This window comes from Notolabrus celidotus, chromosome 3, assembly GCF_009762535.1.
Source record: "Notolabrus celidotus isolate fNotCel1 chromosome 3, fNotCel1.pri, whole genome shotgun sequence".
Lineage (NCBI taxonomy): Eukaryota > Metazoa > Chordata > Actinopteri > Labriformes > Labridae > Notolabrus > Notolabrus celidotus.
Genome location: NC_048274.1, coordinates 505,781 through 528,090, shown reverse-complemented (window position 1 = coordinate 528,090; position 22,310 = coordinate 505,781). Strand labels below are relative to the sequence as shown.

Genomic DNA, 22,310 nt, shown 5'->3' with positions numbered 1-22,310 from the left:
TGTTCCTCGCCTCTGTAATGAGATGTAAATAGGCCGGGGCTCAGTTTTGGAGGCTGGCAGGTCTGATTGAAATGTGAGAAGCGGTGGGCTCATCAATCCGGCCAGACAGCTACAGATGGCTCCCCCGACAGCCGGGAAACTCCATCAGAGCCCCGCTGAGCCGCGCTCAGGTCTGCTGCTGGATGACAAGCTCCACGCCACATTTCTTCTGTGCCCCATTTCTCTGAGCCGAGGGAAGTTTTTGAAGTGGGGGGGAGGTTTCAGAGTGATTCTCCGTCTCTCTCTGAGTATTTTCAGTTTCAAAGATGTAGTAGAAAGACGTGGATACACTTCCTTTATTATCACCATTTTGGATTTAAATGATTCTTAAGTTGTGAATTTGCTGCGGTAGATTACGTTTCAAAGTGTCTTCTTGTAGTGTAGTGTAGGATGATGTTTTAATACCAGTAACAGCTGCTTCATCCTTCTCTTTTAAGCCCCCAGACTTCATTAACAAATCCAGGATTGTTATCTTGTAGAGCGTTAGATCTGTTCCTCTGCAGCTGCTTGGATTCGAAGTTACAGCAACTTTGTGTTGGATCAGAAGAGAAGATCTAGAGAGGACTTTCTTCTTCTGGCCTGAAGAGCTCTTAATGGTCCGGCACCATGCATGACGCTCAGACCTAATGGCCAAATTCCACAAGATCCGTCTCCAATCCATCACAGCACCAGATCTGATAGGTTTCTATTCCAGTCAATGTGTTAACTTCCACTGGATCCACTCTGTTTGTTCCAGCTGCGTCTCTGATCCGGCAGGTTGGAGTCCTCCGGATCAGATACACAAGACTTCTATTGTTGCCGGATGCCGGAGCACGACGCATCAATTTTCAGAATGAAACACTCTGTGTTATCACCAGATCGTATTTCACTTAACTACAACAACAAACCAAAGTCATGATGGGCGGAGCCAGGCCTGGAGTCAACAGGTCAGAGGTTTTCAGAGGACCAGAAAGACAACATGGATGAGGAGAGGAGGAGGAGGAGGAGTGATTACCATGGGAAAACCTCAGTCACATGACTCCAGCTGTCCGGAGGTCCTGAAAATGCAGCCGGTGGGTGTTGACGGACAAGAGAGCACGGAGCATGGACAGGACACGGGTCTGTTGGAAGTCTGACGTAAGATTTAAGTCCTCAGTTCTGACAGAAGTCTGCAAAGTCTGATGGTTTTAGATACTATCTTGATATATATTTCTGTAGAGCGAGAGAGGGATTTCACTTCCAGAAATCTGCTGGGAGGAACGTTGTGGAAAGCCAGGTATACATGCTGAAGATCGAGGCAGAAACAACACAGCCATGGTCGCATTAGTCAACAGGTCAGAGGTTTTTAGAGGACCAGAAAGACAACATGGATGAGGAGAGGAGGAGGAGGAGAATCCTTGATTGCGCTGCGTTGGATGTGAGAGCACAGAAACAGACTGGACACAGATCTGGTGGAAGTCCAACGTAAAGTCTCTAAAAGTAGTATGGGAGGTAGAGCCTTCAGTTATCAGGCCCCTCTCCTTTGGAATCATCTACCAGTCAGGGTCTGGGAGGCAGGCACCCTCTCTACTTTTAAGAGTAGGCTTCAAACTTTCCTTTTTGGTAAAGCTTATAGTTAGAGCTGGATCAGGCTTGGACCAGGTCTTAGTTATGCTGCTATTGGCTTAGACAGTAACAGTGTATTCCCACATTTTCTCTCTTGTCTTTGCTGTGATTTCAATTTCAAGTCATCCTGTCTTGTTGCTCTCTTCTTTCTGTTTCTATCCTGACTCGTTTGGTTAATCGTACTCAGGTAACTTTCAGATTGATTCATCGTACTTTTTAAAACATGAGAGGAGAACCTTCAGACGGGGGTTGACACCTCGTCTGTCAGGAGACGATCTGATCTGCTGCTCTGTGACGTCATGCTGCTTCCTCTCTATAAATATCTCATAGTTCGGTTTCTAAATCTGAGTTCTGGAGCCTGTTGAGCTCGCCACAGATCTCCTGAGTGTCGTCACGGATCAGATGACTTCCAAATCATCCAAGTCTCTTTGTTGTTTGATCAACAAAGCTGAAGTGTCGTCACTCCTGTTGTTAAAACCTGCATCGATTCTGTGCTGCTGTGAAGGGGGAGAGGATCCGAGCACACCTAAAAATGTTCCCACCGCAGAGCCCGACTCTCTTTCTATTTTTAGCTCAATTAGCTCAAAGTTTTCCATCCTGCTTCCTGTCTAGCTCCTGTTTTCTTTTCACTTTTCTGTCTCCCTCCTGCTCTCCTCTCTTCCTCCCTGCAGTCGTTCACGCAGCACCAGCTGCAGCCTGCTTGTTATCAGCCGTGGGTTAGTTCTGCTAAAGAAAAGACAGAGGAGGAGAAGTCGGATGCCCTTCGATTGCGTTCACTCTGCCGGCTCTGATGCTGTCAGAAATCTCAGCCTGGAGAGCTGCAGAGGCCGCTCTCATGACTCCGGGCTGTACTTAGTGGTTTTCAGCCCTGTGTGTGTGTGTGTGTGTGTGTGGCAGACGGTGGCCTGCAGGTCCAGCAGCCCACAGCTCTGCATGATTGAAACGATTTCTGCGTGCCAAAACACTGAACCCACAAAGAAGGGAGGATATCTGCCGGCGTGTGCTTCCTCCTGAGCTGACTCACTCTGATGTGTTCACTTCACCAATTAGATCAAAGCTCAGAGGCGTTTTGTTCTTTTGTTAGAAAGTCCTCGTTCTTCTAACGTCACCTTTCAGTTACACAGAACGTTCAGTCCGCACGGTCCTCATGTCTGAACTCATCCAGATCAATACGGAGGATTATTTCATGCAGCAGTCGATGCTTCCTCTCTCAGCGTGTGCACATTAAAGATGCTGATTGAGTCACATGAAGCTAAGCTATCAGCATCCCCAAGTTAATTGGTGCAGATGTGATAATGAACAAAAATGAATCGCTGTGAGCTCTCCATACTTTGGCATCAGAGTTCCCACGTCGCTCTGCAGTACTCGCCCTAACTCTAGTCAGTGGAGTGATGTCTCAGCTAGTCATATCTCCAGTTCCAGTCCAGCTATGGTCTTTGCTTCTTTGTGCAGGACACTATGGGGACTCTGAGCGTGTTATGTTGAAGTTGGAGCTGATTCAATGATGAGCTCTAGTTGATTGTACTGCAGTTATTGCAGAGGAGATGGACTGAATGGTTAGTACAAGTTTCTGGAAAACGTTGCTACCCAGAGGACCAATCACAGGACTTGTGGTCTACGTAATTACATATTCAAGGCTGTGCATGTCAAGCTACACGCAAAGGCTTCTGCATAGACTCAGGGCTACATGGACCTATGTTGTTGGCTATGGCGTAGGATTGACACAGAAGTATGAACCACACGGAATGTCCAAGTCATCGTGCTTGAGTCTAGCTTGAGTCTCAAGTTCCAAAAACCAGGACCCAGATTCAGGATATGAGTACAACAAACCTGAGTTTATGACAGCTGAGCAAACTCAATCCACTCTGAAGCAGTGTCGCCAACTTAGCAACTTTGTCTCTATATTTAGTGAGTTTGGAGACCCCTCAAGCGACAAATCTAGCAACTTTTTCTGGTGATTTTGGAGACTGACGTGAAAGCATGTTTCGTTCTTACTCTACTCAAGGAGCTGTGGATGCTGCTGTGAGTCCCTCCTCACTGTATTCAGAGCATGAGGCGTTCACCCCTCAGCATCCAGACTGCAAATGTATCACTCATGTACGAGGAACACGCAGGCTGGTCCCACCTACTGTCTCTTTTTGGTCCTTTTAGATTGTTAATGTAGGTTTTATACAATAAACATCTTGAAAATGTTCTGGTTGAAAAATGTAATGTTTACTTTGATTTATTGTAGGCTCCTAAGTTTAGTTATAAACATATTTAAGGTGTTTTTTAACCTCTTTTTGTCTCTCCCTCAACGTTACGTCTCCCCTGCAGCGTCCATTACAATTTTAATTATGCAAATTAAGTGACAACGTCATTTAGCGACTTTATGGACAGCCAATAGATACTTTCCTCACTGAGGAGTTGGCAACAGTGCTCTGAAAGACGATGATGGGTAGTTAAAGCTCTGGTGGAAATGATTTCAAACATAGAAGTTTAACAGAGATCCAGTTTGAAGGAGAACAGAGTTAAAGGCATCCTCAGATGTCTCAGAAAAACTCTGACTTTTTTTTTTTTTTTTATATGGTTAAAATATGAATTTAATAATGATCTTTTGCAGACAGTCTCACCATTATTTCTTCTCTACCTTAGTCACACAATCCGAAGAATTTACCTCAATAAACCAGACATACAGATGCACACTCCACATTTAAGATGCTCTCCAGAGAAAGTGTTTCTCTGACGAGCTGTTTCTAATCTATCATTTCTATGTAACCAGTCATATTTATTTATTTCTCTTTCTTTAGTTGTTTGAATAATTCTTCAGTGCACCAAATCTGTGATACCTCATCACCTCCAACCTCTGAAGGCTGACCGTGATGACACCCATCACTCTGTCATCATGCGATATCACGTCTGAATGACTTATTAACTACGCGCTGAGTGATTGGAAGTGAAGCCGACACTGAGAACAACACTGTCACGTTTAAGTGTTGAGGGTGTGAGTGTGAGTCCGCTGAAGGTCACCAACAACAGCTGACCTGTCAGCATTAGTTAACACTGACTGTGCGCACGCCTCCAACAGCTCTGCAGGATGTGTCGGGCACTTTCTTAAAGTCGAGTTGTGACTGCGGCGTCTCTGCGTCTGCACAGCGGCACACTCTCTGCAGCTCTCAGAGGAAAACACATCTAAAGTGTTTTCAGGATTTCGGACACATTTGTTGTGTTTCTTCATCGTCGCAGAAAGTTTGAGTTTGTTAATAAACTTGCAGCGCGCTCCTCACTGCAGGATCCGTCCTGTCAGTCTCATGAAGCTGGAGGAGAGAAAGTCACGGCCGTCTCCTTCCAGAGAACAGATTCCCAAATGTTAAGGTGCAGCTTTAACTCCAGCTGGACCACAAACCGTCACAGCTCGGTCTGTGAGACATACTGTGAGCCTCTTTGTTGTCACTGTACGTTTCAGTCCTGAAGCTTTTTTTAAAGGAGAGTGGAGTGAGTGATTGTTGGATGGAAGAAGTAGAAATGCTTGATAGCTTCTTGGTTTGTTTACACAAACTTCAGGTAAAAGTCTGAGAGACTTTCCAGGTTGATTGGTCGTTCCCTCCTCTCAGTAGTTTCCAGGTTTTCCTCCATGCAGCGCCATCCTTCATTTTTCCACACTCTTGTTTTGTCTTTGTAAAATCGGTGTCCCCGTTTCTGCCAGACACCAGCTGCTGTGTTTGTTGTCCTTGCTGCAGTCTGACAGCTGCACCAACTGAGAGGTCTGTCTGAATATTCCCTGAACTTGCTGCATCATCAGCTGGACAGCCCCCAGGTTTCGCTCATGTGGAGAACAACAGAGAGGGAGAGAGAGAGAGAGAGAGAGAGAGCAGACTGTTTTGTTCTGCAGATTCATGAAAAAGCTGAAACTGTGTGAGGGAACCGGCTCAGTTTTTACCTCTCATTACACTCAGACAGATCTAACAGCGTGTTTCAAGTGACATGGTTTCCTGAAAGACAAATCTTGTCACACCTTTTCCAAACCGTGCATCACTCCATTCATCTGTTGTCAGACAAGAGGAGAGTTTAAAGATCAATCAGGGTCCTTGAGTAATCAGATTATATCAAGCTCTCAATCAGAAACATTCACAGTTTTCCTGAATTGATTTTGAATCCAGAGTTTTAGAGAAGCGGCGCTCTCTGATTGGCTGCTTCCTCCTGCGATGGTTCCTGTGATCAGCAGTGGACTCGTGTTTTAAAGCCGTCATGGATAGTTTGACTCTCAATGTTCTCAGCGGGAGGTAAATGTGGAGAGTAATCATTAAAGCAGCTTAATCTGGACTCTTCAAGTAGTTTCTACTTTAATTCCAGAGGTGCAGAGAGGGACTGTGGGAGGTCTGAGGTTCAAGGAGTTGAGGAGGACTGGAGTCCCTGCTGCCAGTCTGTGGAGTTCAGAGGTCCTGCAGTTCATCGATCTGATCCAGCAGAGAGGAGGGAGCTGATGAAGGAGAGAGGAATCGATGAAACTGAGCCGTTCGGGACACTTTTAGCTTCAGCTGGTCGCACATGGGTTTCATTTCCCTTCTGTGAGATTTATTTCACTTTGTAATCCGTCCTTCCTGCAGAGAGCTCAGAGTCCACCTGTCAGTCAGGTGGTGTTGATATTCATGTTGTTGTTGTTTATCTGGAGGTGTTTGCTTCTTTGTTCAGCAGGCTTTGCTTCACTGCTCATGCTAACCATGCTCCTCCGGGGTCCTCTGGCACGTCAGTCTAACGGAGACAACGCTGCTCGTCCTTTCAGACTCTGCAGCTCCGTCTTAATGAATTTTAATGTTCCGCTATGAGCTACAAACGACCCGGACAGCTGAACTAACTGAACGTCATTGTGTGTGCTGAAAGTTACTCAGTAAACATTAGACGTCTGTCATTTTTAGAGTCAATGAATCATTCAAACTGGAGGCTTGCTGCATGTTACCTCACCTCCGAACATTGAAACTGTAACGACCAATCAGATGACGATAAAATAAATCTACAGCCCTTTCAACGAGGTCCACTCTCGTGCAAATTATCAATTATTTACATGAAACAAATTAAATGTGGCAGTATGGCTTTGTTCTAGGAGCCCCTTGCATCCCCTGTGCTTACAGGGAATGCCAAAACCTGAGGCGGGGAGAGCACACCTCCCCTCTCTATCATGCATGAAAAGTCCAGGCAGGGAGAGCAGCAGCAAAGGCCCGAGTAGTACAGAATAGTACCCCTGTTGCGGTTGCTCCCTCGCCTGCCACATGCATACGTGGAATGCCAAAGCTTGAAATGGGTAGAGCACACCTCTCTCTTTAATGTGCAGACATAAAAAAACCAAGGCAGGGGAGAGCAGCAGCAAAGGCCCTGGTGGTACAGAATAGTACTACTGTTCTGGGAGTTTATGTCCTTCCTTGTGCCTACATGGAATGCCAAAGCCTAAGGCTGGGGAGCACACCTCGCCTTTCTTTCATGTGCATGTATGAAATGCAAAAGTAGGGAGAGCAGCAGCAAAGACTTCAGGTTACAGAACCCCCGGGTACAGAATAGTACCTCTGTTCTGGGAGCTCACTGCCCCTTTCACATGACTACGTGGAATGCCAAAGCTTGAAATGGGGAGAGCACACCTCCCCTCTCTTTCATGTGCATTCGTGAAAAGCCAAAGTAGGGAGAGTAGCAGCAAAGGCCCTGGAAGTACAGAATAGTACTCCTGTTCTGGGAATTCCCTGTCCTTCCTTGTGCCTACATGGAATGCCAAAGCCTAAGGCTGGGGAGCACACCTCGCCTTTCTTTCATGTGCATGTATGAAATGCAAAAGTAGGGAGAGCAGCAGCAAAGACTTCAGGTTACAGAACCCCCGGGTACAGAATAGTACCTCTGTTCTGGGATCTCCCTGCCTGTCCATGTGGCTATGTGGAATGCCAAAGCCTGAGGCGGGGAGAGCACACCTCCTCTCTTCTTCTACATTTGTACATACATGTAGGGAGAGCAACAGCAAAGGCTTCCTGGGTACAGAACAGAGTGTGCGTCAGTGACGATACATATGACACAGAGATGACAGAGATTCTATGAATCAGAGTTGTTGAATCTGGATGTCTGAACTCGATGAATTAAAGGTAGAGGAAGACGACAGCTTTAAAACATCCTCATGGTAATACTCCCATAAATCCAACAAGAGGTTCTGGTTTTTGCCTCGAGTGGTTACAGTTCTAATCCTAACAGGAAGTTGTGGAGCACACAGACAATTTGTGGATGGTATCTCAGAAGAATCCCTCTCAGATCACTGTGAGGATTATGAGTTAGAAACTCAGAGTTTGAGATGTTTTTGTATTTGAATTCAAACCAGCTTTAATACAACTACAACATGTTTACAGCTTAAAATACTAAAATATGAGGCCTTTGAATGTTTGTAAAAATGTAACTGTCGACATGTGGATTTGTATTTCTCTCTACATCCATGGTTCAGTGCCTGTGAGATGAACAAAGAGCCGCTCCGAGCAGACAGGCATGCAGGCTGAGGAAGGCGTGTGTATAGAGCTTTCATAAACTCCTCTCTTTCTGAGTTATTTATTCTAAAACGAGGCAGAGAAGCAGAGTGGACGCTTCTTAATGTGAAAATGTCACCGATTATTACTTCGGCGGCTAGTTTAGAGCTAAATAATGATTCTAATACCTGACAGGTACGATGACAAATGCCAAACTTAATGTGCTTTTATGATTTTTATGTGGATTGAATCAAAAACACGCCTCTTTCCGGTCGCACGGAGGCTCTTAGAGGAATAATTATGAGAAAAGGAAAACCTCAGAGAAGATTACGGGAGCACAAATGTGTTTCCAGTGAAGACAAGTCGCTGTTATTGCTCACACAGGACCCATGGAGCTGTAACGTACACTTTTAATGGCTTCCACACCGCAGACACTGACATGGACGTATAAAAACATCACTTTGTGTTTCTGATCTTTGTTGGACATATTTTCATGTCCGCTCCTCGTCCATGATTTCCCTTCCCCTCCTCCTGAACCTCTACATAACTTGCAGGAGTGAGTGTGTGTGTGTGCCTCCAGTCACTCATGCACACACACTCCCATACACATCAGTCCTCCGCCCTGTGTTGTGAGCAATTGAAGCAGTCCTCAACCCGCTCTGACAACAAGATCAATGAGACCTGCTGAATGTCGCCCAGGAAGACATTTCATTTCTAACTGGGGACACAAAAGAGCCCCCAGGCAGCCATCGTGGTCCCCGAGCCCCCCCCCCCCTGCTGCTCTCAGCCCCGCTTGTTCCTGCGTGAGACCCCACAGGGAAATCACCTTTCAAATACTGCCACACTCATCTCCTGTGAAATATATATGCAGCGTGGGGTAATGAAGAGGTGCATATGCGCTGTGGCATTTTAAACCGGCGTCTGCAGACCTTCAGTACAAAGTAAAATATAGTCCCGGGGTGTCAGGGCTTTGATAGAGATGGATGAGGCCATTGTAGCTGTAATAAGATAAAGGTATTGCATGTTGACATTTGTGTTACGGCGCGAGAGTCATGACGGGCGAGTTCTTAGAAGTACACAATGAAAAAGAGACTCTGGAGTTTCAGGAGGCAGGTTGATTGCATTTTTATGCGCCTGTTTTATGCTCTGTTAGCTGACAAACAACATGCAGCCGGGAGAGGCTCAGAGGGCGAAACCTGCTGCATGTGTGCGGGACAAGCAGCAACCTCCAGGGGGGGAGGATGAAGCAAACTCAAAAGTGCTGAACGCTGCAGTTCCTGGAGTGGCCACTTGAGGCCGAGTCCAAGAGTGAGTCAGTCCCTGTAGAGCCTCATGTAAAAAAGATTAATGGAGAGTTCTTTAACTCTTAAATTCAGTTTGTCCCGTTCATGTCAACTGATAGAAGGTTTGAAGTATAATTAGGGGCGTGGCCTCTTTAATTGACAGGTGGGTGATGCAAGGTGTCCCCTCTGGTTCCCCTTTTCAACAGAGGCAGTTTCAGGCCTGTTTTTTCGTGTTTCGACTGCGAGTGACCCGGCTCCTGGCCGGAAAACTGGTTCCAGAGTGGCTCCAACTCTTTGCTGGTCTAGAACCGCGAACCGCTTACATCAGGGACAAGGGGCGGGGTTGCAGTGATCAAAAACACAAACCAAACGTGTTTCCTCCATCGTCCTGCAGCCAACAAATAAAAGAGACTAATGGATTCCAAGACAAAGCAGCGGTCGGCCGAGGAGACAGGCTGACGCTGTCTGTCATCGTTGTTGTGAGTTCATGCTAGCGCTGCTGACATCATGGCGTGCCTCTTCCACGGGCTCACAGAAATACAACCCGGTTCACGTTGGTGGAAAAGAGGTCTGGGCCGTGTTTGTAGTTTTGGAGCCTTTTGGAGATCCTTTAATTTAGATTCTGTGATGCAAACAATCATCGCTCATCACAGACTGTCATCAGCTTCTTTAAAACTCTTCCATCTTTGTGTTTTTCATACTTTGTGGATTATTTGATATTTAAGGTGTCTGAATCACTCTTGAATTCCGTCAGCGTCTCGTGTCCCAGAGCGCGACAGCTAACCTTGACTGTGATGTCATTAATTCAGATCAGCTCCTCTCCTCGCCACGCTGACCTCCGTCACATCACAGAACTTTGAATGTCCCTCGCCGCCTCAGCGCGACTCAGACAGACTTTGAAAAAGTGACTCCGTGTTAACTTTCCGTCGTGTTTCTCTTTCAGGTCTGGTGAAGCTGGGAATCCACTGTGTCACGTGTCAGAAAGTCGCCATAAAGATTGTCAACAGAGAAAAGCTCAGCGAGTCGGTGCTCATGAAGGTAAGACAAGAAATCTGTGTGTGTGTGTGTGTGTGTGTGTGTGTGTGTGTGTGTGTGTGTGTGTGTTTCTTTCAGGATGACTGTATTGCCAACAAACAAGAGTAGGGATGTAGGTGTCTTAAATTCAACAGGATAGAAACATGAAGGTTGATCTCTTTAGATGCAAATACGTACAATTCCCATTCTCCTGTTTGCTGCTCCAGAGAGTAGTTACCCAATCCACTTCATTTATACATCATATTTAAAAAAGAACAATAAAGTTTAACAGAGGGCTGCATGGTGAGGGAAAATAAGTTTAAACTCATAAAACATAAGACACAGTAAAAAATAAAATAAAATACAGTAAAATAATAAAAATAAAGCACTTTAAACAATACTTAAAGACACATATCACTGTAAAAAAAACAAAAAACAAGATAAAATACAATAAAATAATCTGAATTAAACACTTTAAAAACACTTAAAGACACAAAAACACTGTAATATATATATATATGATAAATAAAAATAAAAAAAATAATATATATTAATAAAATAAAATAATATAAATAAAATACAGTACAATAAAGTAATCAAAAAGTGTTTAAAAAACTCTTAAAGACACATAAAACACTGTAAGAAAAGACAATAAATAAATACATTTAGATTCATTTAAGTACAATAAAATAAAAATAATCAAATTAACAAATAAATGAATCCATAAATAAAAGAGCAACAACAAGTCCTGCACCTTTTCAGAATCATAGGCTCTGAAACAGCTCATCCTAAATTAGGGCTTCACACCTTGTCTTATGGGCTCTTCTACATCACTCAGACACATAGACTTCCACCTCCTTGTGTTGTACAAAAGTGAAGCCAAAATACACGCCCTTACATCTAAGCTCCTTCAGGCGGGTCCAGTCCTCAGCTGTGTGGGTTTGAAGCAGACTCTCATGGTTATGGAACGTTCGATGACTGTTGTGTGTTTGTTACGTTTCCTCTAACCGTTCCTCCTCTCCACAGCGCTGCAGGAGCCTCATTGGTCCACAGAGCTGTCAATCATGGTGTTACATAACCAATTAAAAGAACACTTGAACATAAACCAGCATTCAAATAAAATAGCTGAATATAATGAAAGAAACCATGTTTGAGAGGACACAAGGCGGGCGTTACAACGGTTACTGCAGCGAGTCAGCAGAGAGGACTGGACAGTGTGGTGGGTAATGTTTTTGGTAATAAAGGAAGAAGATGAATCCGCTGCTTCAGAATGAATGAGTTTGTTGTTGTTTTGCTCTTTTTATTTCAACAAAACCAACGTTCTTCTTCAACTTTGACGCTTCAGAGCACACATTCAGATTCAGGCGAGTGTTTTCCTGCTCCTTGAAGCCGTGTGACATCCCTGCTTCTTCAGATAAGAGTGAAAGTTGAATTGTGGCACCTCTTCAGATCTCTTATTTCATTTCTTGGATAGTTTGCGCCCACGGTCTTTCCAGCATCACGAGAGCAGAAAAAGGAGCAGGTGCAGTTTTAGGTTTCAGTCCTTGCTGTCAGCGTGTCACCCACTCACCTCACACAGAGCAGGTGTCAGACCGTGGACCGTCTCCTGCTCCGTGTTGCCTTTTGTTATCACTGTCACCACTCCTCCGTCCTCCCACTCAAACAAACAAACAGCTGCATGAACATGAGTCACATGTTCCGTCTGTGAGCTTCCTGTGAGCTTGACTCATGCTCTGCAGTCAATGAGTGCTTTTCATTCACTTCCACTTCCTCACGTTTTCTCTCCTGACCCCGCTCTGACGTCGTCCAGCGTCTTTCATTCACCTCAAGGAGACTAGGAGGTTTTTAAAGGACCTGAGGGCGCACACGTGTTTCCTACGCAGGAGTCCTTTATGTAGCGGTGTGCCGTAAGAGCGCTGCACCTCCACAGTTTGACGTCACTTTGGACCGACGCTGTGAATCAGATGATGCTCGTTTGGCAGCTCCGTCTCCTCTGTCCTTATGTCCTTACCTCACATTATCCTTTGAAGAAGCAAGGACACAAGGAAGACACGAGTCCATTAACATAATGAAAGGCACCCAAATCATCCTTAAATGTGAAGTGGAGTGTGTTTGGAGCGGAGGTAATTACTTACTTTGATTTCTAAGATATGGAATGGTTGGTTTAGCCCCATCAAACACATCCCTTCACTTCAGGCTGATAGATTCGGTTTTAATCGTCCGGCTTTCAGACGTGATGAAACTGTTTGTTTTAAAATCAGTATCTTAAAGCAGTTGTTCTCAAAGTGGGGTCCTGGGACCCCTGGGGGTCCTCAAACCATAGCGTGGGGGTCCATGAAATAATTTGAATACATTTCTAATAAATGATAAAACAGCATATCCACCATTGTTCTGATACCATTTGGTGGCTGAAGGGATATGTGAGTCTTGCTCCTGTTAATTTTCTGAAAGCGTTTAAGATCAATGACTTGAAAAGTCTAAATGCTGTCATGTTGAGTCCACAAGGAATGAAATGACCCTCTGTTTTAAAGGATACAAGTGGGATTTACTTGATTCAAATTGAAGTGTTATCTGTTTATCACTATGGTACAGGTCTGAAGGATTTACATTGATGCGTTTTACAATACAAATAGTTCCAAGAGGAACTAAGAGTGAAAATGGTAGTGAGCATGAGCTTTAGTGATGGGAAGTTCAGATCTTTACAGAGAGCCGGCTCTTTTAACTCGGCTCACAAAGAAGAGCCGACTCTTTCGACTCCTGAACAGCTCTTAATTTAGGATCTGTTGTAGCCGAATATTTGACCTTAACTTTGAATAAAATAATGGTTTGTGTTGAAAACCCTTTAACAGTGTTTTTATGAGAAGACTTATAATTACCCAATGTGGGGCATTTATTCTGTTACAGAACAATTCTTACCCTGATCCTATGGTTAGGGTTGTGATTAGGGTTAGGGTTAGGGTTAGGGTTGTGATTAGGGTTAGGGTTAGGGTTAGGGTTAGGGTTAGGGTTGTGATTAGGGTTAGGGTTAGGATTAGGGTTGTGATTAGGGTTAGGGTTAGGGTTAGGGTTGTGATTAGGGTTAGGGTTAGGATTAGGGTTAGGGTTAGGGTTGTGATTAGGGTTAGGGTCAGGGTTAGGGTTAGGGTTGTGATTAGGGTTAGGGTTAGGGTTGTGATTAGGGTTAGGGTTAGGGTTAGGGTTGTGATTAGGGTTAGGGTTAGGATTAGGGTTAGGGTTAGGATTAGGGTTGTGATTAGGGTTAGGATTAGGGTTAGGGTTGTGATTAGGGTTAGGGTTAGGATTAGGGTTAGGGTTAGGATTAGGATTAGGGTTAGGGTTAGGATTAGGGTTGTGATTAGGGTTAGGATTAGGGTTAGGGTTAGGGTTAGGGTTAGGGTTGTGATTAGGGTTAGGGTTAGGATTAGGGTTAGGGTTAGGGTTAGGGTTAGGGTTGTGATTAGGGTTAGGGTTAGGATTAGGGTTGTGATTAGGGTTAGGGTTAGGATTAGGGTTGTGATTAGGGTTAGGGTTAGGGTTAGGGTTAGGATTAGGGTTAGGGTTAGGATTAGGGTTAGGATTAGGGTTAGGGTTAGGGTTAGGGTTGTGATTAGGGTTAGGGTTAGGATTAGGATTAGGATTAGGGTTAGGGTTAGGGTTAGGGTTAGGATTAGGGTTAGGGTTGTGATTAGGGTTAGGGTTAGGATTAGGGTTAGGGTTAGGGTTAGGGTTAGGGTTGTGATTAGGGTTAGGGTTAGGATTAGGGTTGTGATTAGGGTTAGGGTTAGGGTTAGGATTAGGGTTGTGATTAGGGTTAGGGTTAGGGTTAGGGTTAGGATTAGGGTTAGGGTTAGGATTAGGGTTAGGGTTAGGATTAGGGTTGTGATTAGGGTTAGGGTTAGGGTTAGGGTTGTGATTAGGGTTAGGATTAGGGTTAGGGTTAGGGTTAGGGTTAGGGTTAGGATTAGGATTAGGGTTAGGGTTAGGGTTAGGATTAGGGTTAGGGTTAGTGTTAGGATTAGGATTAGGATTAGGGTTAGGGTTAGGATTAGGGTTAGGGTTAGGATTAGGGTTAGGGTTAGGGTTAGGATTAGGGTTAGGGTTAGGTTTAGGGTTGTGATTAGGGTTAGGGTTAGGGTTAGGGTTGTGATTAGGGTTAGGGTTAGGGTTAGGGTTAGGGTTAGGGTTAAGGTTAGGGTTGTAATTAGGGTTAGGGTTAGGGTTGTGATTAGGGTTAGGGTTAGGGTTAGGGTTGTGATTAGGGTTAGGGTTAGGGTTAGGATTAGGGTTAGGGTTAGGATTAGGGTTAGGATTAAGGTTAGGGTTGTGATTAGGGTTAGGGTTAGGATTAGGGTTAGGATTAGGATTAGGATTAGGGTTAGGGTTAGGGTTAGGATTAGGGTTAGGGTTAGGGTTAGGGTTAGGGTTAGGATTAGGGTTAGGGTTAGGGTTAGGGTTGTTAGGGTTAGGATTAGGGTTAGGGTTAGGGTTGTGATTAGGATTAGGGTTAGGGTTAGGATTAGGGTTAGGGTTAGGGTTAGGGTTAGGGTTAGGGGGTTAGGGTTAGGGTTAGGGTTAGGGGGTTAGGGGGTTAGGGTTAGGGTTAGGGTTAGGGTTGTGATTAGGATTAGGGTTAGGATTAGGGTTAGGGTTAGGGTTAGAAACAGAACTAAACCGAACCAGAACCTAACCATAACCGAACCGGAACCGTACCAGAACCGAGCCAGAAAGATCCAGAACCTAACCGAACTGAGTTGAACCAGAACCGAACCAGAACCGAACCAGAACCAGAACCGAACTGAACTGAACCGAACCGAACCAGAACCAGAACCGAACCCAACTGAGCCGAACCAGAACCGAACCAGAACTTGACCAGAACCGAACCAGAACCGAACCAGAACCGAACCAGAACCGAACCAAACCAGAACTGGACCAGAACCGAACCAGAACCGAACCAGAACCGAGCCGAACTGAGCCGAACCAGAACCGAACCAGAACAGGACCAGAACCGAACAAGAGCCGAACCAGAGCTGAACCAGAACCGAACCAGAACCAGAACCAAACTCAAGCAAACACAGCCAGAACCAGAACCACACTCAAGCAAACAGAATCAGAACCAGAACCAACTCAAGCAAACAGAACCAGAACCAGAACCAAACTCAAGCAAACAGAACCAGAACCAACTCAAGCAAACAGAACCAGAACCAAACTGGAGCAAACATTATTTATGTTCTCAGGTTGGCATTGAGTAAAATCAGATGCCTCAGCTTGGATGGTCTGATCTGGTTTCTCCTCTCAGTGAGTATTTGCCCGGTTTTTGAGAAGAACCCTAACCCTAACCCTCTCAGAAGGAACAGATGAAGCCACGATACACAGCCTCCCCTCCATCACCTGTATCCTATATCCTCACATGTGATTGGCCGCATGGCCGCCATGCTGACCAATCAAAAAAAGTTCTGCTGTGAGCAGAGCTGGGGCTGAGCACTGAGAGAGCTAAGCAGGGAAAGGAACAAACTGGGAGCCGGCTCTCTCTCAATGTGAGCCGGCTCTTCTGATTCACTATAAAGCATCGACTCTCAGAGCCGCAGCTTTGGATCATGACACATCTCTAATGTGTTTAATCTGTGTTACAGTTATGAGGGGGTCCTTGGACAGTTTTCTCACCTGTAAGGGGTCCCTGGCTCCAACAAGTTTGAGAACCCCTGTCTTAAAGGACCCAAGGCAAAAGAACAACTCATCCTCATCCCAAAATAGGCAGAACGGCAAGTAGAATATGAAATCTCTTATTTATATTTAATATTACTTTTAGAATTCAAAAGTGAACTGATATCAATATTTCCCATCATATCAGCAGCAGGAAGCAGGAAGACACTGCGACAAGCTAACTACAGTGTGTCAGAAGGGACAAAATAGTGGATGGTTAAAAAGAATAACACTTCAATTTCCAACCTTAATTATATTTCAGCAGCCAAAGTTAAAGCTGGATCACCTCAATTTGACTTGAAGGCTTAGATTAGAGATAAGAAAACTAAACTGCAGCGCTAATGGAGTCAGAGATGGTTCCATTCGTCCGGTCTGTTTCCGTCCAGCCATCAGTCCTTCTGAGTCTCAGCTCACGCTTTCATTCCCACCGTGCAGGAGATAGTTTTCATGTCAGCTCAAAGTGCAGCTCCTAAATCAGTCTGCAGCACTTTGTCATTTTTACTAATGTTCAGAATTTTGTGCACCATTCTGTGAATTCTCAAGAATATTTGAACCTCTTGAAGGATAAATCTTTCATCTTTTGCTTTCCAAGGAAAGAACCGTGAACATGGAAACCGAAGGACGGCCAGCATCGATAATATTGTGAAAGATAAATGTAACTGTGGAGTTTTTTAAAGTTTCTTTGCTGCCGGACGGACGAGAAATCTCACAGACAGATATTTAAAGATGTACTGACAGCATCAGCTGCAGATACAACTCGTCCTCTTCTCTCATTTTCACTCCTTTCATGCAGAAACACTCTGATGCAAGTGTTGGAAACCTCTGCTCCTAGTTTGTGTTTTGCTCTTTCATTAGACGTCAAAAGGCAGCCCGAGTCTCTAAGTGCTGATTTGCCGTCCTCCATCATTATTTCCTGCTTTATTATGTTCCGTCTCTGTCAAACACACACACACACTCCAACACACACATTCCAACACACACACTCCAACACACACATTCCAACACACACTCCAACACACACTCCAACACACACTCCAACACACACTCCAACACACACTCCAACACACACTCCAACACACACTCCAACACACACAGGAAAAAAAAAGACTTGAAAGAAAGCGTAGGAACATTTCTGTGTAATAAGCAGTTAGACTGGATTACTGTCACTTAAAGACATTATTGACAAGACGGGCTCATCACAGCTGCTTTATTGAACAGCGCACACACACACACACACACACACACACACACACACACACACACACACACACACACACACACAGACTTACTGTGTGTGTTACTCACTAAAAGCCCTGTAGGTGGATTAGATATGCAGTAGTGATTAGCAGAAGACAATTTTCCAGGGAGTGTGTGTGTGTGTGTGTGTGTGTGTGTGTGTGTGTGTGTGTGTGTGATATTTCTCCAGCTTTCCGTCCACATCTTAAGTACCTGGCTGATGATTATTCACCGGTGTATCAGAGTGTGTTGGCGGTGGTCATGTGACCGGCTGCTGATGACTGTCTCTAAAGAAAGTGAGGGGGAGCACCTCTGGTCAGTTAATGCTGGCAGCTAATTGGTTGTAACACTGATGTTAGTGTGTGTGTGTGTGTGTGTGTGTGTTCCTGCATGTGTGTGTGTGTGTGTGTGTGTGTGTGTAAGCGGAGGAGGGTGTCTGTAACAGCTCGTGAGTGTTGTCAGGATGTCTTCAAAGCCAGTTCTCAGGGTGTGAAGACATCAGCGGCACCCAAAGGTCAAAGGAATGAGCTTGATGCTGATTGGCTGATTTGAGTGCTGAAGTCTAAAAATAAGTTTGTTGATCGTGATCATGGAAGGAGGGCACACTGTAGCTGTCAGTGAGGAAGCTGCAATGCATGCTGGGATTTTAAGTTTTTAAAGACAGTTTTACGAGCACTATCCTCGTGTCATTAGAGCTCATAACACCGGTGTAATATCAGTTTTTCACCTCCATATCCAGCAGGTAATTACCCATCAGCCCCTTGTGTTTCTAATTAGCTGTGAATGAAGTCAGATGAAGGCAGCAGATGCCTCTCTTTCCCCGTCTCTGCAGCTCTGTTCCTCCTCCGTCTGCTGACGTCCCCGCTCGCTCGCTGTGTTTCAGTGCCAGCCGTCTCGGGGGTTGCCCCGGCAGCTTCCTCTAATCTTATCCCGCCACGGTCTTATTTTGGGAAAGATGCTTGGGCTCTGTTGTCATGGAAACAGGCGGCGGTAGCGGCGGCGGACGGGGCTTGAGTTATGGCTATGTTGTTCTCGCACAATGAAGAGTAATCAGCCTCCTAAAATATCCATATGATTAAATGAGAAGTGAGGAGGAGGCAGAGGAGGCAGAGGAGGATTCTGTGGAGCCGCATGTTTAAAACATGGCGTTCACCTCTGCTCCGCGCGCTGCCATCCTGCAGCAGACCCCATTTTGTCTGACATTTCAGGGGGCTGCCGGTTTACTTCTTTCTCTGTCTCTCTCTTCTTCTTTTCTTCTGAACTTTGTGTCGCGTTGGATGTATTCTTTTGAGGTTTTGCATATGAATGTTTCCTCTGTTCGCAATACAAGACGCATTTACATTTCCCTTGTTCATTTTTAACACGCAGAAAAACTCCAAACTATTTCCATATCAATACATTTTTTCATCCCCGACTGCTGCAGTTTATTTCTCCTCTGAGGGATAAACTAACTCCAGAGGCTCGTTGTAGTACAGGTTGTGTTTTGTCCCTGTTTTGTTTGGAAAGCAAACCAGGAGAACTTCCATAAGAATAAACACAACATGTGATCTTCCATGCCCTCAATAACACATATTACACCTGCTAGCACCAGTGGTTGGGTGATTTATGACTTCTTTCTGAAGCAGAGGTTGAAACAGGGTGATGTTTGTCACCTTAAAGAATCCCTGAGAGAAGGAATATTTCTGTTATAACAACGAGTCGCTGCAGCAGCCTGAGAACAAGGAGTTTTTCCTAATCTTTGACTACAGGTGGAAGGCTGAGGATGATCCAAAGTAACTCGTACTATTCTTACTGAGGTGAAATGGAAACTTAAACTCTGACTAACCGACTAGGCTGACGTTTAGAACATATTCAGAACAGTCGAAAGTGAGAACAATTATTCTAATCCAGCTAATGATCTCAGACTCTGCAGGTAAACAATGTCACATTAGTTCACAGAGTGTGTCTACCACTAGCAGAGCTAGCTCCAGCAGCTATCAGTCCTCCTGGCAGGTTAGCTTCCTCATGCCTGTGCTGGTTCCTCATGTCTCTGGTGGAGTGGTTATATGTCAGTTTAGCCAGACCCAGCCTACATACAACTTTATCTCCATTTTAGGGATGTCAACAGTTAATGGAGTATGGATTAAAGGTGACATATCACGCTTTTTTCATCAACATATATTGGTCTAAGAGGTCCCCAAAACATGTCTTTAAAGTTTATGCTCCAAAAAACACTTTGAAATCAGGTTTTGGTCTGCCTGAAAAACCCTCTTCTTCAGTCCTCCTCAGAACAGTCTGTTTTCTCTCTGACCACGCCCCCTCAGGAAGTGGGTGTGGCCTCGGCTGTCCAGCACGTTGATCTAATGTTTACATGTTGGCTGAATATACACGGCTGCTCAGAGATCACGTTACTTCAACCCTCTGAATCTGATCCAGAATCTGATCCTGACGAAGAGGCGCCTGCAGCAGGACCTTTCTGAACCATTGGTCACAGATTTAGTGTTTCTTGTTGTTTTATTTGTCAGCATGTCCACGTGTGTCTTGGTACACAGCTACCAACATGTAGCTATGTGGCTATGCTAACTAGCGCTAGCACTTATCCATGATAAATAAAAATCATCCACTAGATCTTCAAATCTGCAGACGTGGGGAGTCAAAGCGACCTTTGTGTTTATTAAGACAGCCTACAACTAGCATGCCTCCCTCCTAAGCTCCTTGTTAGCACACATGTGCAGGGAATGAAAAACGGAGGAGGGGTTGAGTTGTATTTTATACAGTCTATGGGCTGAACAAGCTCCGAGCTCTGACTTCCTGTTACAGACCGGATGGCGTTGTGACGTAACAAAAACACTGAAGTCTGAAACGGCTGGTTTCAGCACACATTTACAGAAAGGTGGAGAAATCAGAACAGGGGCAGAATGGATTCTTTTCATTCTCGGGGGGTTTGTAGACAGGGACACAGATTTCAGGTAGAGAACCATTAAAAAGTTGATTTTGCATGATATGTCACCTTTAAGTGATTGTTAAGAACTTACTCGAACACATTTTTTGTTTAGATTTTCTATCCCGTGGAACAAACATCATGTGGTCTCATATTTGGTGTATTATGATATATACACTTAATCTTTCATGAATTACTGTCCCCACATCAAACAACATAATTACATGTTTTTACATGTCAGTGTCTGAAAGGAAAAAGCTTTTAAAGTCTGGAGTTAGTGAACAGAGACTTTGAACTGAGACACGTCTGCAGGACTCTGAAGAGGAGTCATTTCTACACTTATCTCAAAGTATAGCTTTGCTCTTCTTTGCAAAAATCATATCTCATGTGTTGTTCTTTTTTGCTGTCCAGAGTTTTTAAGATTCATCTTGATAAAATCTGGATATGCCAAATAAAAGTAGAGGCTGTCTGAATGAGAATAAGGTCTGCATGATATGAGAAAAGTGTGTGATTGCAATTTTGACAAATAGCTCTCACTGTTTCTGCATCTGTCCGCTGATCTTTCTGTTTTTTGTTCAATCCAAAATCGTTCCTAGAAGCAGTTTTGTGTCACCGTCAAATTGGTCCAAGTTAATCTGAGGGTTGCTCATAGCTAACTTAGCTTCATCAGACTTCTTTAAAATAGTGTGAGAGCATGAGCATTAGACGCAGGGCTTCAATCAACACATGAAATATACACATACTGAGATATAGCATGTTTGTTTTCATGAATAAAACCTCTTCAGTGTGATAACTTCATATATCTGTGATGTGTTTAAGCCGAGATAACGGTGACGTTGTGATAAATTCTACATGGTCTGTTTATGTGTGTGTGTGTGTGTGTGTGTGTGTGTTTTTTGTATGAAAGAGTGAATGAGAGCCAAATTGCAAAGCCGTGTGGATAAAAGCACGACACAAATAGCAGCTATTAAATGCATCTTCCGGGAAGTCAAACGTCATCAGCTGAAAGACGTCACGCTCCTGCACACTCTCTTTAATTGACTAAATGTAGACGCAGCCAAAATACATCCTGCAGACTCTCCTCTTTAACCTGCAGGAGCTCCTCGTGCTGCTGCAGTCTGTCAGACATCTCTGCAGCTCTCTCTGTCATCATTAACTCATTCCTGTCTCTAACACACAGCCGTCAACTCTATCATGACCCAATGTGCACTTAACCCTGCGTCCAGCCTTCTACAAGCATCCCATGTCCACCATCTGTGCATGTGTGTGTGTGTTAGTGCGTGTGTGTGTGTTGGTGTGTGTGTGTGATTCCTGCTGAGATGAGCAGCCTGACATTTATGCCACCACTTCAGAGATCAGCACTTAACATCAGCACCATGCCTGAAAACCAGATGTCAAACCTGGCATTTACACCTGAGGCCCCGAGCTGCTGCTAATGGAGCGGCTCATTAGAGGAACCGCAGGTGGAGACCCTCAGCTGATAGCATTAGCAGCTAACAGAGGGAGGAGGCTGCAGCTCAGAGTAGGACTCAGCTAACAGAGAGAGGAGGCTGCAGCTCAGAGTAGGACTCAGCTAACAGAGAGAGGAGGCTGCAGCTCAGAGTAGGACTCAGCTAACAGAGAGAGGAGGCTGCAGCTCAGAGCAGGACTCAGCTAACAGAGAGAGGAGGCTGCAGCTCAGAGTAGGACTCAGCTAACAGAGAGAGGAGGCTGCAGCTCAGAGTAGGACTCAGCTAACAGAGAGAGGAGGCTGCAGCTCAGAGTAGGACTCAGCTAACAGAGAGAGGAGGCTGCAGCTCAGAGTAGGACTCAGCTAACAGAGAGAGGAGGCTGCAGCTCAGAGTAGGACTCAGCTAACAGAGAGAGGAGGCTGCAGCTCAGAGTAGGACTCAGCTTCAGGAGAGAGGAGGCTGCAGCTCAGAGTAGGACTCAGCTAACAGAGAGAGGAGGCTGCAGCTCAGAGTAGGACTCAGCTAACAGAGAGAGGAGGCTGCAACTCAGAGTAGGACTCAGCTAACAGAGAGAGGAGGCTGCAGCTCAGAGTAGGACTCAGCTAACAGAGAGAGG

At 44.9% G+C, this 22,310-nt stretch overlaps 1 protein-coding gene across 1 annotated transcript in view; it reads left to right on the top strand.

Moving 5' to 3' along the window:
• Window positions 1-22,310, top strand: part of LOC117810433 (serine/threonine-protein kinase BRSK2-like) — an 87,491-nt gene that overhangs the window by 2,773 nt on the left and 62,408 nt on the right. The window contains exon 2 of the mRNA XM_034680269.1: window positions 10,317-10,411. Coding sequence (XP_034536160.1) covers window positions 10,317-10,411 — 95 coding nt within the window. The remainder of the gene's footprint in view (window positions 1-10,316; window positions 10,412-22,310) is intronic.